Source organism: Podarcis gaigeae (genome assembly GCF_964106915.1).
Source record: "Podarcis gaigeae genome assembly, chromosome: 12".
NCBI lineage: Eukaryota > Metazoa > Chordata > Lepidosauria > Squamata > Lacertidae > Podarcis > Podarcis gaigeae.
Genome location: NC_139688.1, coordinates 10,170,853 through 10,187,002, shown reverse-complemented (window position 1 = coordinate 10,187,002; position 16,150 = coordinate 10,170,853). Strand labels below are relative to the sequence as shown.

At 42.4% G+C, this 16,150-nt stretch overlaps 2 protein-coding genes and 1 long non-coding RNA gene across 10 annotated transcripts in view; 1 reads left to right on the top strand and 2 right to left on the bottom strand.

The window, feature by feature from the left end:
* LOC310827665 (sodium channel protein type 5 subunit alpha-like) overlaps positions 1-5,342 on the bottom strand; it is a 38,313-nt gene extending 32,971 nt beyond the window's left edge. For 4 of the 7 annotated variants that reach the window (XM_083703911.1, XM_083703916.1, XM_083703912.1 and 1 more), the window contains exon 1: positions 644-720. In XM_083703911.1, the coding sequence (XP_083560037.1) occupies positions 644-705 (62 nt within the window). In that variant the 5' untranslated portion in view covers positions 706-720. Of the gene's footprint in view, positions 1-643; positions 721-1,742; positions 1,773-1,832; positions 1,926-5,171 lie in introns of those variants that run through there. The other 3 variants (XM_083703914.1, XM_083703913.1, XM_083703915.1) reach the window with 3 other exon arrangements.
* Positions 1-16,150, bottom strand: part of LOC310827694 (uncharacterized protein) — a 940,809-nt gene that overhangs the window by 530,155 nt on the left and 394,504 nt on the right. The window lies entirely within an intron of this gene.
* The window catches only part of LOC310827895, a 40,818-nt gene continuing 26,144 nt past the window's right edge, over positions 1,477-16,150 (top strand). Inside the window, exons 1-3 of one of the 2 annotated variants that reach the window (XR_014556534.1) lie at positions 1,477-1,634; positions 6,022-6,210; positions 7,192-7,358. This is a non-coding gene — a long non-coding RNA (uncharacterized lncRNA). Of the gene's footprint in view, positions 1,635-6,021; positions 6,211-7,191; positions 7,410-16,150 lie in introns of those variants that run through there. The other variant, XR_014556535.1, reaches the window with a different exon arrangement.

The window sequence follows — 16,150 nt, the reverse complement described above, 5'->3', positions numbered from 1 at the left end:
ACGCCCTCCCACCAGTTGTCAAAGAAAACAACAACTACCAGACTTTTAGAAGACATCTGAAGGCAGCCCTGTTTAGGAAAGCTTTTAATGTTTGATGCATTACTGTACAGTGGTACCTCGGGTTACATACGTTTCAGGTTACATACGCTTCAGGTTACAGACTCCGCTAACCCAGAAATAGTGCTTCAGGTTAAGAACTTTGCTTCAGGATGAGAACAGAAATCGTGCTCTGGCGGCGTGGCGGCAGCGGGAGGCCCCACTAGCTAAAGTGGTGCTTCAGGTTAAGAACAGTTTCAGGTTAAGTACGGACCTCCGGAACGAATTAAGTACTCAACCCGAGGTACCACTGTATTTTAATATTTTGTTTGAAGCTGCCCAGAGTGGCTGGGGAAGCCCAGCCAGATGGGTGGGGTATAAATAAATAAATTATTATTATTATTATTATTATTATTATTATTAGCCTGACCCAATTGTACAATTGTAGCTCTGCTCCACATACTCCTCACTGTGCCCATGAAAGGCATTTTAGTGGCAGTGGGGCAGCCATGCTGCTCTTGAATGGAAGCAGAGCCTGCTTGGCATCTTACATTCACCCCCAAATTCATGCCCTGGCCTACAGGTGTATAACTTGGGGAGGCCTTACATTCTGGGTAAATGAACATCGCAGTCAATCAAATGGCCACTGCAGATACAATTTGCTGCCATTCAGAAGTCGTGCTGCCCAGGGCTAAAATACCCTCTAAAGAGCTGGCACAGGGACGCCCCCCATGGAGTCCGATGCAGCCATGATATCAGCCAGTGAGGTGGGGGGCATTAAGTTCTTTCTCACTGTCCAGAAAACCAATGGCCTGGCAGAAGCAGAGGGACAGACCTTGGAATCATGGAACTGTAGTGTTGGAAAGGGCTCTTAGGGTCATCTAGTCCAACCCCCTACAATGCAGGCTTAAAATCCAGGAGCTTGTCTACAGCCTTAGCGTCTCTACCTTGCAAAGCATTATATATGCAAGTAAGATCCGGAAGGACCTTTCTTGTATATACAACAGTATATATATTATATTATATTAATTAATATTAATTTAAAATTAATATTTAAAATTAAAATCAGTTTTAATTTAAAATTAATATTAATTAGCAACAATCAGTTTGGAGGTGCAAATATAGTGAGAAGGGTGGTAGGGAAGATCTGACTCGGCCTAGCCAGGGCTAGTTTCATTTTTGCTAAATGTTTGTAAATACAGTGGTACCTTGGTTTATTACCATAATCCGTTTCAGAGGTCTGTTTGTAAACCAAAACAGGTTGTAACCCAAGGCGCGCTTTTGCCGATGGCGCTCCAAAATTCTTTGTTCATAATCAAAAAAATAAATGGGTTGTAATCCAAAAAAAGGTTGCAAACCGGGATACGCACTTCCAGGTTTGTTGTTTTTGTAATCCAAAGCGTATGCAAACCAAGACGTATGCAAACCAAGGTACCACTGTAATCATTACATGAGCCTTTTTTTGAGGGGCTCTTACTTCAGGCTGAGGCCTATAAGCAGGAGGTAGACTTTGGGGCCTGATTTTGTTTTTGTTTCGTATTTCTCTCTCCCCATGGCCACCCCTTCCTTCAAAATAAGACATCTAGGCAATCTTCCATGTATGTATTAGTCAAGACCAGAACTTTGGCTTTCCTTCAGGCCTATCCATGTCCTTTATCTCAGTGTATTCAAGTGATATGTGACTATTTTACTGATGTATTTTTTACTTTTCTACCCCAGCGTTCCTCTCAAGAGCTTGGGACATTTCCTGGGCAGTCTTCTATTTTAGGTATTAGGCTCAGATGGTGGCCTTTTACCTCAGATTTATAAAGGAATACTGCTACTTCCACATCTCTTTGCAAAGATTTCTGGGCACTTCCTGGCCAATCATGGCTCCGTCTAGGTATTAGTCAGGCTCAGAACTTTACCTCAGGCTGAGGGACTATGAGCAGATTTTGCTGAGGCCTGTAAATTGCTCGTGCTCACTTTTATTCCCCTCAGCAGAGCTTCTGGGCTTAAACTACAATATGGTTCCACAGTCAGAAGTTTGAACATGAAACACTTTTTCAGCACAAAAGCACAGCTCTGGGGAAAGTTACCAATATCCTGGCATTTCGAGAGAAGCTAAAATTGACAGATTCGCCAATCCCCTACTGCTCACTTGCACCACATCAGCAAGGCAATGGTGAGGAGGGTAATTTTACCACACATTTTGGGGACAACCATTGCAAAATATGTGGTAGTGAGGCATCTGATCAAGGCCTGTATTTTAAAAATAAGCTTAAAAGATGTTTTTATGCCAGGCAGAAGACCAGCTGGGTTTGGCATATGTTTATCTTCCTGGACAAGGGCCCCCTGATTTATAGCAGGAGCCAAAATTCTCAAAGTTGTAAAAAGGGAATTACAGGCTGAGAGCAAAGGTTACTAGGTTACTGACCCTACAGAATACAATCAAGCTGCAAAACCACTCATTGTTTAACAAAATATAATACCATTAGAGACTTGTCTTCCATTAGAGACTTGAGCCACAGGTTAAACGGCAAGAGCGAATGGGAAAAGCAGTTGGCCAGGAAAAGGGGGTTTGCTTTTGGAAAATGTTTTTACTAAGTTCCCTTTTACTTAGAAAAGGCCTTTGCTTCTAAAATCTATATATGTTATGTATGAAATATATTGGCTTAAATGTAATTATGCAAAGGATTTAGAAAGTAAGAAATGTTAGATTCTTATGTTAGATTCTTATTTCATAGAATCATAGAATCATATAGTTGGAAGAGACCGCAAGGGCCATCGAGTCCAACCCCCTGCCAAGCAGGAAACACCATCAGAGCACTTCTGACATATGGTTGTCAGGCCTCTGCTTAAAGACCTCCAAAGAAGGAGATCTTTTATTGATGATGTGTGAGAATGTGAACCCAAGATCTCTGACATCTGTTTAAGATAAAAATTTAAAACCATTAACCATCTCTTTTGGAGGGCAAGAGGGCAAGAGGTGAGCTGGTAATTAAGGTTCCTGGTTGAGGCAAATGTAAGATATATGACTACTTATTTGCCATTTATAGATAGAAGGAAATATAGCTCTTTGTCTCCCATAAAAGGTAATAGGAAATGGGTGTATCTTTTATGATTGGTTCTAGCAAACAGCCAATAGGAATTTCAACCAGGCTGATTGGACAGAGGCAGCCAAAGGAGGAGCAAGGGGGCTGAGCTGAGGAAATATAAGTGCTGACCATCAGGGCTGGAGTGGGCAGAGCTTTGGTAATCATATACCACTGTGCCTCTCATGTATTTGTCCGACAAATAAATTATTATTTTAATTTCTCTATTGCTGCGTTGAATATTTCATTCCAGCTAAGCGTTAACCACAAGCAGGGTGCTACAGTAGAACGACTAGTTCTAATGAAGGAGGTGAGGACAGGTGACCCCAACTAGGCCCGAAGTCACCCCCCCCCAATAATCACCCCAGGCCTCAAAACTGTCCAAAATTCCCTTTCTCTCTCCTAAAAATCCACAGCTACAGCTTTTCTGTGGATTCTCACAAGATGCTGTGCATAGGCAAAATGTTACTTTTATCAGTACGAGAGAGCTCCAAAAAGCTAATGAATAGGCTCTGTCAGAGCAAGCCTGAGAACTGACTTTTATCTCATTCACTTGCAAGATCTTGGACATGCTGAACCACAAGGCTCCTCGACCCCCTTGGCTTCTCACCCCCTTTCCTGGGAAGAGTCCAAAAGAGTCCCAAAACAGGAGCTTTCTGTTCATGCTCAGGAAACACATCATCATGGGGCAGGACTCTTGAAGAGGAGGAGAAAGGGGAGGGAACTGGAAGGGGAATATATGCTCTGTGCAAATGGCTGTGAACTCGTGCTTGTTTGTGAGTTATCACACACTTGCTCCTTCTACCAGTTCATGGATGGTAGTGAGGCATCTGATCATAGCCTGCATTTTAATCAAGGCTTATATTTTCCTGTATTCTAAAAATGAGCTTAAATTCACAAATGTTTCTTTCGAGGCAGGAAACCAGCAGGCAGCTGGCAAGCTCTTGGGCAGAGGGCCCCTCTGGTTTATTGCGGTCATAAAAAGGCTGAGAGCGAGGTCGCTGACCTTGCATGTTGCAGAGTACAACTAAGCTGTAAAAGCGGTTAAATTAAGAAGTAGGTAAATAGTAAGGTTTTGCCATTTGGCCTCTCATCATACAAAGAGTCATTTGCCTAAAGGTCAAAAAGGCTAAGCATCTGGCTGGCAGAAAGGGAGGGAGTATTTTGGGAAGCCTTTTTTAAAGTTGTTTCTTTTTAAACTGAGATCCTTTTACTCTGCAAAGATTTCTTTTCCTTTTAAAAGGTTATTTATGTTATGTATAATATGATATTCTGTTGTCTGAATGCAGTAAGCATCTAGAAAGTGAGAAATGATAGATTCTTATTTCATAGAATCATATAGTTGTAGAGCCATCGAGCCCAGCCCCCTGCCAGGCAGGAAACACCATCAGAGCACTCCTGACATATGGTTGTCAGGCCTTTGTTTAAAGACCTCCAAAGAAGATCTTTCATTGATGATGCGTGAGAATGTGAACCTAAAATCTCTGACATCTGTTTAAAATAAAATTAGCCACCATCTGTTTTAGCCATCTGCTCTATTTTAGAATTAAGGGGGCAAAGGTGATCTGGTAATTAAGGTGCCTTGTCGAGGTTAATGGCTACTTGTTTGTCAATTATAAATAGAAGAAAATATAGCTCTTTGTCTCCCATAAAAGGTAATAGGAAATGGGTGTATCTTTTATGATTGGTTCTAGCAAACAGCCAATAGTAATTTCAACCAGGCTGATTGGACAGAGGCAGTCAAGGGAGGAGAAAGGGGGCTGGATTGAGGAAATATAAGTGCTGGCCATAATGGCAGGAGGGCAGGCCAGAGCTTGGTAACCATATACCACTGTGCCTCTCATTTATTTGTCCGACAAATTAATTATTATTTTAATTTCTCTATTGCTGCGTTGAATATTTCATTCCAGCTAAGCGTTAACCACAAGCAGGGTGCTACAGTAGAAATAAAGCTTTTTCTCTGAAACTATTCCTTGAGTGTCTGTTTGACTCCCACTCCCTTTCCCAGGTGCAATACTTTTTCCCACCCGAGGGCAAAGCCTCATAAGGCTACACTAACACCTCAAGTGACATGGGAGTCAAAAACCCTCAGCGAAGAAGTATCTTATCTTCAGAGGAGAGTGGACCAGGGGATTGGATCAGCTCTCAGCCTGCTGAGTCCCAAACAGGATGGAAGCGAGACACACACTTCCTCCAGGGACCTGCAATCCTCTATTAGGAGCCATTTGCAATTAATGGTGCGTTAGTGCTGCCTGCAGGCAAGGCTCTCAAAGCACTGTCCTTTTAGTACCGGCGGTGTGTGGAAAAGGATCGGGCATAATATACAGAGAGTGCAGAATGTAGTAATGGGGAACAGAATTCAACTTCCTGAGAAAGTCAATCTCTGGTCCTAATGCCTGCAAAAATATTAGGCTGGAGAAGCTGATGAATCACTATTTGAGCATTTGGGGGGGAATCCCAAGTTTTACAGCAGCGCGACAAAATCTTTATGAGCAAAATCTAGAGTACTAGAAAGCATTCCGTGATGATATGAATGGCAGCTGCCTCGATAAGAGCTTTCTCTCCTTCCTCTAATCGCTTGTATATGCGCTTTTTACCCAGAAATTAATTCAAACTTCTTTTAGGCTCTGAGACCAAACATTTTTCCATGTATAAGATGCCCCCATGTATAAGACGACCCCTATTTTTTGAGCCCAAAATTAAGAAATAATAAATTGCAACATTGCGTGTATAAGACGACCTCCAATTTTAAACTTTAAAAAATTGGGGGGAAATACAGTCTTATACATGGAAAAATATAGTAAGTATTCTAAACATGGAAGGGGAATAAGTGCATGCTATGTTGTTGTTTTTGAATGTCCCTTTTAGCCACCACTGTCCAATTTCTTGAAAGGAAATTATCTAATTGCAGCAAACACTGATGCTTACGCCATCACGATAACACTGAAATCCAGCCAGTTCCATGGGTCTCGAAGGAAGGTGAATTCATTCAAGCAAAAGCCTCTTGCCAATATCTTGATTAGACATTCGAAGGAATAAATGGCCGTGAAAGTATACCTGGGGAGTGAAAGTATACAGGGAAACAAGGTCAACACAGAAAGTAAGATAACAATCATAAAGTATATTCCCCTGGCTTACCCCAATGTTTTCAGTTTTAAATCTATGCCCATTTGCCAACTCCCCATAGAATAATGGAAAGTGAGCATTCATGTGATATTTGGTCCTTTTCTGTCTCGAGGCATCATAAAGGTAAAGGTAAAGGTACCCCTGCCCGTACGGGCCAGTCTTGCCAGACTCTGGGGTTGTGCGCCCATCTCACTCAAGAGGCCAGGGGCCAGCGCTGTCCGGAGACACTTCCGGGTCACGTGGCCAGCGTGACATCGCTTCTCTGGCGAGCCAGAGCCGCACACAGAAACGCCGTTTACCTTCCCGCTGGTAAGCGGTCCCTATTTATCTACTTGCACCCGGAGGTGCTTTCGAACTGCTAGGTTGGCAGGCGCTGGGACCGAGCAGCGGGAGCGCACCCCGCCGCAGGGATTCGAACCGCCGACCTTTCGATCGGCAAGTCCTAGGCGCTGAGGCTTTAACCCACAGCGCCACCTGCGTCCCTCGAGGCATCATAAGGGACTAATAAACTATAATAACTCTTTTTTTTTAAGTAGAGGAAAAGCCTGTGGGTTGACCTTAACAAAGGCATACTAAGAGTAAACCAATTTGCTGCAAAAAAAAAAAAAAAAAAAAAAGTGATAGCAGCTTGGTCAGAGGGCATTCTGAATATTACTTTGTTGGATTTTAGATTATGAATTTAAAACCAGTGTTGAAGTTGCTTTTCCATTACATATTGTTTGTGGACTGAAAACAGCAACAGCACTCAATACTGACCATATTCACTGCACTGAATAAGTGAACATTAGCCATTTCTGCTTCTGTTTCCATTTTCTTCAGCATTCTCTGGCATCCCTAGCGGTGTGTAATAGTCCCCGGATAAAGGCATCCAAGCTTGAAATAAACTCAAACGAGGAGCATATGAACTAATCCTTGCATAAGACACATTTTTCCAAAGTGTGTTCTGCATTTTTAGGTCCTGTATTAGGAGAATATAGTCGAAACAGAAGGAACAATATCACCAAAGTTACTTACTCAACATACTTCGTGGAGGAAGTCTCGCTGCTATTTGACTGCACGTCCGCAAGAGCCATGAAGACACAATTGGTGAAAATAGTGACCATAATAAACATAGTGAACAATGTAAGTAACAGGAGTTAAGGAAAATGACAATTGAAAAACTTTACACTAGCATTTGCTGTGGATTCTCAGCTTCAAATGTGTGTGGGGGGGTCCCCCACCCTTCCCTTGATGTAATGTTGAGCATCCACAGACTGCTAATATTATCCCATAAAAATATTAGGTTTGTAGAAGTAGCACAACTTTTCACACACCCTATGACAGCCTTCCACAACATGGTAGCATCCAGATGTTTTCGTCAGCCCCACCAGCATAGCCAAGGCCTTGGGGATTATTGAAGTTGTAGTCTAAAGCAGTGTTTCCCAATGTTGGGTCTCCAGCTGCTTTTGGACTACAATTCCCATCATCCCTGACGACTGGTCTTGCTAGTTATGGATGATGGGAGTTGTAGTCCAAAAACAGCTGGAGACCCAAGGTTGGGAAACACTGGTCTGAAGAATCTGGAGGGTACCATCCTAGAGAAGACTGCCTTACAAGGAGTTGTGTTCCAGGTGTGGATGCACGTTGTATCTCTCTTCCTGAATGACAACAGAATTTGGCTGAATGGCAGCAGTGTGACATTGGGAGAGCAGATATTTCTCTCAATACTGGAACTCAAGGCCACCCAGTGAAATTGGTTAGATGCACATTTGTTCTGAACAACAAGAACAACAAAGAGGGATTCTTTACACACACACACACACAAACACAAACACAAACAAACACCAAAAACCACAATCAACTTAATGCAGGATTAGCCAGATGTTGTTGGACTACAGTACCCATCATCTTGATCATTAGCCATGCTGTCTGAGACTGATGGGACCTGAAGTCCAAAACATCTGGAGGCCACCTTGTTGGTTAACCCTACCATAATAGGATCCATTGCCATCAGAAGGCTATAAAAGAGATAATTGAATGGAGGATTGGTTCATGAATAGCCAGTAGCCATGAGAGATAAATGGATGTTTCTGTCAGAGGTAGCATACTCTGAATTGCACTTGCTGAGGAACAATGAACAGGAGAGGTCTGTTGCTCTTGCACTTCTTCTTCACGTAAAGGATATGAATGTACCAAAAGCTTAATTACCATTCGTCTGATTGGATGAAAAGGGCTAAAGATGTACAAAGCACGTGTGGCTGTAAATCGGAAGATGGCTTTCCCTTTGTTCAACACCATAAATGTCTGTGGGTGGAAATACATTAACTGGAAACATTGTTCTATGACAGTTAATGCTAATATCACATGATGTGCTCTGTCCCTAAGTATATCAATTATGTGGCCCTACTAAACATCTTCCAAGACAACAATGCCCATTTACACCACAAAGAACTTATAACCCACCTGCTCTCAGCAACCAGAAACATCATAACCAGACACTGGAGAGACCTGTCAGGAGTAAGCATGGACCATGGTACCAAATAGTATGGGAAACAGCCCTACTAGAAAAATTAACTAATAAACTGAAACTGACACGGGGACAAACAGAAGAAGACGCCTTCACCCCGGTATGGCTCCCCTTTATCACATACACAGCCCAACAGGACAATGACAATAATCCACCAACAGCATACAAATCAATATGGCTAACCTGATCCAAAACACCCACCCACCTCACTCACACACGAAAACAAAGATCACCACAGCCAATCACAAGCAAACAATCACACCCTAAGCCAACCCCAACCTCTCTCACCACCAAAGGAACACAAGTGAACAACACAAGCAACGCTGACACCAAACTCTACATACATTAAACATAATAGAAACACCGCCACCCGACCCCCACCCCCATCCATCCTCCCTCTCCCCACCCCCCCTTTCTTTTTTCTTTCTGTTTTCTTCTCCCCCTAATGCCTCAACAAATGAAACGGATTTGTAAAAACGTTACATGGAAGAAGAAGAAGAAGAAAAAAATACGAGGCACTACACTTCTGTAAAACAAGAAAATCCTTAATAAAAATATTTTTAAAAAAAATTATGGGGAATGAATTTGGGAGGTCTTTTTAAAAAGTAGGCTACAAAAGAGGTGTCAGGAGTGTTCATGAAAGGCAGGAGAGAGGCTGTGAAAGCTGCTGGAGGAACAGGTTCCCCTGTCTTCCTAACCTGCTCACCTTAAAGGACTAGCAGGATTCTAGGGGCTGATATGTGACAATCAATCATTTATTTGTATGCCGTCTTTCCAAAGTTCAAACCATAAAAAATGACGGGGTGGAACTGTCAAAAAGCACAGGAAAGGGAATGAAAACCTAGTAGAATAACTGCAGCGCTAACTGGAGAAGCTGAATTGTGATGCTACAGTCCTGTCAGCCAATAGGGGGTTCTTCTCAGTCTCTCTCTCCAGGATTGTAGTTATCAGCTAAGGCTAAAGTCTGCTCAATGCTGCACTAGAAATCAAGGAGAATACACTGTCAGAAGGAAATCTGCTATGTTAATGAAGCCCTATTAGAATTATTTAAAAATCACACAACTCTCCACCTTCCTACGATCACCTTGTTTCTTTCAAATAAATCCAATCAATAATGCAGTTCCCGCCCCCCTTCTCATTATATTACCAAAGCCTATGGGCCACAAAATATTTCTTCACCTTATGATCATGATAGTAGGGGTCAAGATCCTCAAGAGGTTCTCCAATGAGCTCCAGAGGAGGGTTTCCATACAGGGCAGGCAGCTTCTGGAACACCTGTAGGTCAAGCTGAGGGCGTGGCTTCTCTGCAGGGGGTGGGTCTCCGCATGCTTTCTTGGCCGCAATGCGTTTCTCAATGGCAACCAAGGATTCGGGAGTGAAGCGGCGGAAGTTGTTAGCTCCCAGCAACATCAAGTCAGCCATTTTTGCATTCTTCTCATAAGCAGAACTTACTCCTCGTTCCAAAATTCACTGTGGAGCTATATCTGTGTTTGGCCACACGGTTGGGAAACACTTTCTGAACAGCAGAGCAAAGCAGGAGATGACTAGATAAGGACACCAACTGAAATCTTAAAGTCATAAAAAGTGGTTTAGTGTTGCTAATGTGGCAACTCGTTTCTCGTTAAGTGCACATTTGCTTACAATTTAATAAAATAAAGGAAACTTTTCATTGCAGAAAGGGGAAGCCTCAAATATTATCCGGACTACAGACAATTCCCATAAAGTGTAAAATGGTCAGAAAGAAAGAAATGGCCACACAAATTAACTTTCATACCCCAGAGGTGTTCTTGGAAGATCCCCATTGATCTCAGTAAAAGACAATGACTCAGTTGCATATGATGCAGCCTCAACTGCACAGATTCAGAACAGATAAAATGAGGTACTTCTCCACACAACGGATAATTAAGGGTGCAACCACTGTGCACACTTAGGTGCAAATAAGTCCCATTGAACACACTGCCAAAAGTGATACCCAGTGACTTAGATAGCTTTAAAAAGTGGCGAAACAAAGTCATTGTAGTTCTATCAAGAGCTCTCAATGGGATTTCCCTCTTTAGAGGTGGGTTACTTCTGAATCCCAGGATTACTGTATACTGATCGAAGAAGATTGCCCTCATTCTTGACTGACTTTGTCATGGATTAAAAGCTAACCATCACATCATGTTCACTATGGGATTTCTGATTGGCTAGGAATAAAGTTCCTAAGATATAGACCAATTAAAAATGGTATCAAAGCAACTATCAGTCAGGAAACAAAAAGGCAAAGAATTGTGGAAGTTTGGGAAATAATTGCACACACCCTCAAAAAAAGAAAAAAAAGACTACACTTTCCTAGAGCTGTTGTTCTCTGGATGCAAAATTTGGGTTTCCTTGGCAGATTGATTTGATATTTCTTCAAGTGCATATTACATCAGCCCTGAATATATCCTCGTCCAAATACAACCACCAAGGAAATCTGTTGAGATTTACTGCAGTTCGCATTGTTCGAGACAAATGATAGTGGGGCAAAGGAAAGCTAGTTTGAATTATGTATGGATTGATAGCACTCCTCCGCAGAGCACAGGGGGAATAGTATAATTGCTGCTCTGCACCCTTTGCCAAATGTTGCAGGCACCTGCCCAATAGTAGCTTGTTAGCAGCTGCGGTGCTTCTGTCAAAGCATGGCCAGCATAAAAGGGTCACAATTTGGTTTTGAAAACCTAACCATATGCACAACTATGTCATTTTGCCCTGAGAATCCTCCCAGTTGTCACACGGAAATAGACATTTAATACTGGATGCAGAATTTAGCACCCTGAGAACCTTAGTGTGCATTTTTTGTCTAATGTGAAGAGCCCTGTCAAGCAACATGTTATACATTATTATAACATACACTAGGAGCTTTGTACCCAGCATTGCTCGGGATTTCTAAGAAACCAAATAACCAGGGCAGTTTTGAAAGTTTCCATCCACCATCTTAATTTAAAATGGTACCCAACTGTATCAAAATGGTATCCAACTGTATCCAAACTGTATCCAACTGTATCTCAGGAACCATAATGTAAAATTAGGTTACGATATCTTCAGCAGTGTCCAAATATATAGCGAACAAACAACTTTCCAAAATATTTAGCAGACTTACAGCCTCATGCCCAGTGCTACGAAGTGATGTAGGGTTGTGTATAATGCCAGTAGTAGTCATTATTATGTGACCAGGTTTACAGCTTAAAGAGCTCTTACCCTTCCCCAGCATACCTGGGTGTTACCTGGAATGGGAGCCTTTTTAACTTCCCATGGAAGGAACCAATAGCTGTGCTGATCTCAAGAGTATGTGTGTAGCGTAATCTCTTGCAGAGCATGAGTAGCCTCTGTACTTAGTGCTGGATGACTTAAAAGCTGCTAGAATCACCTCTGGGATGGGTGGAAGAACATCTCATTTCAGCCAAGTGACCATATGCACTCAAAGGCTATACAGGGAGAGCAGGGCTTCTATTTAAGTTATCCGGGGAATTTCTCATTTTATGCCAAGCAGGACCACTGAGAGGTAGATACAGGGGGTACTAAAGTACCAGGCCCACTGCCAGCAGAGGCCCAGACTCTCAGTCTTCGTGTGTGTGTGTGTGTGTGTGTGTGTGTGTGTGTGTGTGTTAAGTATGCCTTCTGCTCTCCTACAAAGGAAGCTATGGAGCAAAATGTGCAGATCTCTGTGAGATGATCCATCTTTAAGTGTTTTCGCCAGTGAGTGAAGCTGTGATTGACAGATGAGTTGTTTAGACACCAAGTGATAGGAATCTCTGTGACTCTTAACGAGCTTCTGTTTTCTCATCTCCTTTAGTGCACTTTTCCTGCATCTTACTCATTTTCTAGTCATTGGAATCTCCATAGTTTGCCCTTCTTTTTTTCATAGTAACCAGGATGCATCTTTCCTGTGGTGGATTTGTCTGAGATCAGGTACTCCCTAGGAATACTTGATCTGTAAATAACGCTACACAATAAATATGGGTGGGTGTTATCCCTCCCTCCCTCCCCCACCCCGTCACCACAACTACCACTGGCATGGAAGGTTGCTCAGATGGGAATGTGGCCCTTGGTCTGAAAAAGTAATGGAGACAAAGATAGCTTCTAGTCAAGTGGAGGAATAAGACAATGAATACCTATTTAAAAAATAGGGAACATTTGGTCCTTGAGCCTGCTGTTAGAGATGGGGGAAATAAGTTTCTACACACATAATAGGTAAAGGTAAAGGGACCCCTGACCATTAGGTCCAGTCATGGCCGACTCTGGGGTTGCGGCGCTCATCTCGCTTTATTGGCTGAGGGAGCCGGTGTACAGCTTCTAGGTCATGTGGCCAGCATGACTAAGCCACTTCTGGCAAACCAGAGCAGCGCACAGAAACGCCGTTTACCTTCCCGCTGGAGCGGTACCTATTTATGTACTTGCACTTTGATGTGCTTTCGAACTGCTAGGTTGGCAGGAGCAGGGACTGAGCAACGGGAACTCACCCCATCGAGGGGATTCGAACCGCCGACCTTCTGATCGGCAAGTCCTAGGCTCTGTGGTTTAACCCACAGCTCCACCCGCATCCCACGACACACATGATATTCTCTGCTAAATATACAAGAGGGTCTAAGAGACGGAATTCTCTCTGTACACCACAGGAGAAGTGAGGAACCATCTTTTCCTTCTGGGCAGCTTTCCGGAGGATGTGGATACACATGCCATTTAATACTGGAACGTAGGGTGGAAGGGATCATCCATTGAAAGTGACTGGTAGGCAATTCTTGACAAACAAAAGGAAATGCTTCTTAATGCATCACATAATCAGTTAGCTGTTGCATGATGTGGTAATGGCCAGTTGCTTAAATTACTTGAAAGAGGAAGCTACAATGTCATGGAGGAGGAGAGGTCTACTAAGCCTCATAGTTCTATGGTACTTCCATGTTCATCAGCAGTGTGCCTTTAGAGAAAAATGTAGTTCTTGGGAAGCAACTCAACACCAGGTGAGGCCTGCCAGCTTCATGGCCTGATGGTGGGCTTCCTTGAACTTTCTGGCCACTAAATGGAAGACGATGCTGGGCTAAAGGTCTGTTCCAGCTTCCTGCGTTTTCATGTTTCAGGATCGCTTCCCAAGCCTCACCAATAATTTATTAATTTGCTTGCTTCATTTATGCAGCCACCCAATAACAGAGGTTCTCTAGGAGGCTCACAAAAATAAAATACAGTATAAAAACAATTAGAACATAATTTCAATAGAATTTAAAAATGAATTCAGTGATTTGTTGACAAGTGGAAGGAAGTGCTCTGAAGGTACTGTTCCCCTTAAATCTTTAGACTGGGGCACCTGGGTTCAGTACAAAGCACGATGGTCGTGTTTTTTGGTATATAAATTCACTCCCCAACATTTTTCCTATGTTAAATATTTTCTAGATATCCTCCGAGAGATTGAATATTTGCTGCATATGCTCCAAGTAGTTGATATCTACATTGGATCTTCTGCTGTATTTGAGTTCCTTATTTCATATCTGACAGTAATTGATAGTGGGTATGTAATCCTATACATTATTTGACAGCAGTTAATAACTCACGTGCAGCGGCATTTAGCGTCTGACAGCATTAGATAGTCCGTATACAGTGGGATTTATTATTTGACAGTATTTGGCAGCTCAGAGACTTAATGTTTCATGCCTGCCAAAATAATCAAGAAAAAGTCCATAAGGCTAAAAGCACTTGTACATGAAACATTGCAGTAAAACCTCACTTACAAGATACAAATTCTGCACAGTTTTTGAGTAGCAAAATGGGGAAACCCACTAGATTTTCAATTTTTGGACACTGTTGTTTTCACTCTACCCCGTGTGAAATCTGAGTGGTTTAATCCATATAGTTAAGCACTTCTTGCAGTCTTTAATGTTAATACAATTGTTTAATTGTCCTGAGATAGCACTCAATCTTCTCTGTCCATTCAAGGGCTGTTTCACTTGTGAAGTTTCTTTCCGACCCCAGTCTGGGCACTCTCTTCCGTATTTCCTATCTCCTACCATATCTCCCTTCCAACCTCTGCCAGTGCTGACCAGCACTTACCAGCTCAGAACCAAAAGTAGAGGAAGGGAGAGAAGGGTGTGTAGTTCCCTGGGACAGCAGGGGCCCCATTCATACAGAGTTCTGTGAGGTGTGCTGGGGTTTACTATTACAGTAACTAAAAAAATAATTTTATCTGGCTATATTTAGATAGCAGGAGAGGATGCAACAGGGAAATGCAAAGGAAGTAGGTGAAAGCATCATTAACAAATCAGCAGGAGGACTGGAACGGAAGTGGCAAGGATTATGAGTGAGCAATACAGTTTTAAAAAACTTTGTTTTGGTTGAAGTTGAGAACTGAAGGGATTAAAGGATAAAGTTTGCAAACTATAGGTGGTTTTTCAGGATGAAAGAGGTGGTTCCATGTAAGAGTTATTGCGGTGGCGGGAGTATTTTAAATATGGAAGACAATGAAGTTTACACTAAAAAAGCACACATCAGCAGTCATTCTTGCCATACCTAATTTATGCAGGGTGCAGAAACCAGATTTTCTTGAAAGGTATGTTCTCAGTCTGCACTTCCCAAACTAATGTGCAGCTCAGAACTCAATTATCCACCGGCTTTCATACTTCCTGAATGTCCTAAATTAGTTCTCAACTCAGAAGATATAATGTTCAAAAACGCATATTTTGGGAGAAAATCATTTTAAAATGTGTTTCTATAAATGAATTTTCATGAAGATTGTTTTATCACAAATTAATGTAGAACTGGGGTGGAACATACTTATTCATGAACACATGCAAAGATAACATGGACCAGAAATAGACTGAGTTGCCTATCCGTATTTACATCTTTAAAACCACGTGCTCCCGACAAGCCAGAAAAATGGCAGTGAACATCAGCATTATCTCATTCGAAAGCCAAACCATAAAACCAAATAGCCTAATCTCAAATAGCCTCCAAAACGTTTCATAAGTGTTTTGACAAGTTAGAAGGGAAGTATGGTATGGAATGTCTTCTGGAACATCATCCCATAGCCTTATCAGAAAAAAAGAGAAGACCCTGTTTTCCCTATCCAGCTGCAATCACTTTAATTGAATTGCTTTTGAGCAAGGCCCAAAGAATTCTGGTAGGCCCTCCAGATGGTGTTGGACTCCAACCCCCATAAGCCACAGTCAGCCTGCCCCATGGTGAGGGATGACGAGAGAGTTCAGCAACATCTGAAGGGCCACAGACTCCCCACCTGTGCTGTAGGAAAACCCACTCTGCAGTACTTCCTGGAGGGAGGATGGATGAAATACAAATGCAATTGCTTATTCCATGCTGATTCACCATAACGAAATTAGATTGCCATCTCCAAGAGCCACCACCAGCACCGAAACCTTCCGGGAAACCTGATGCTAAATTACGA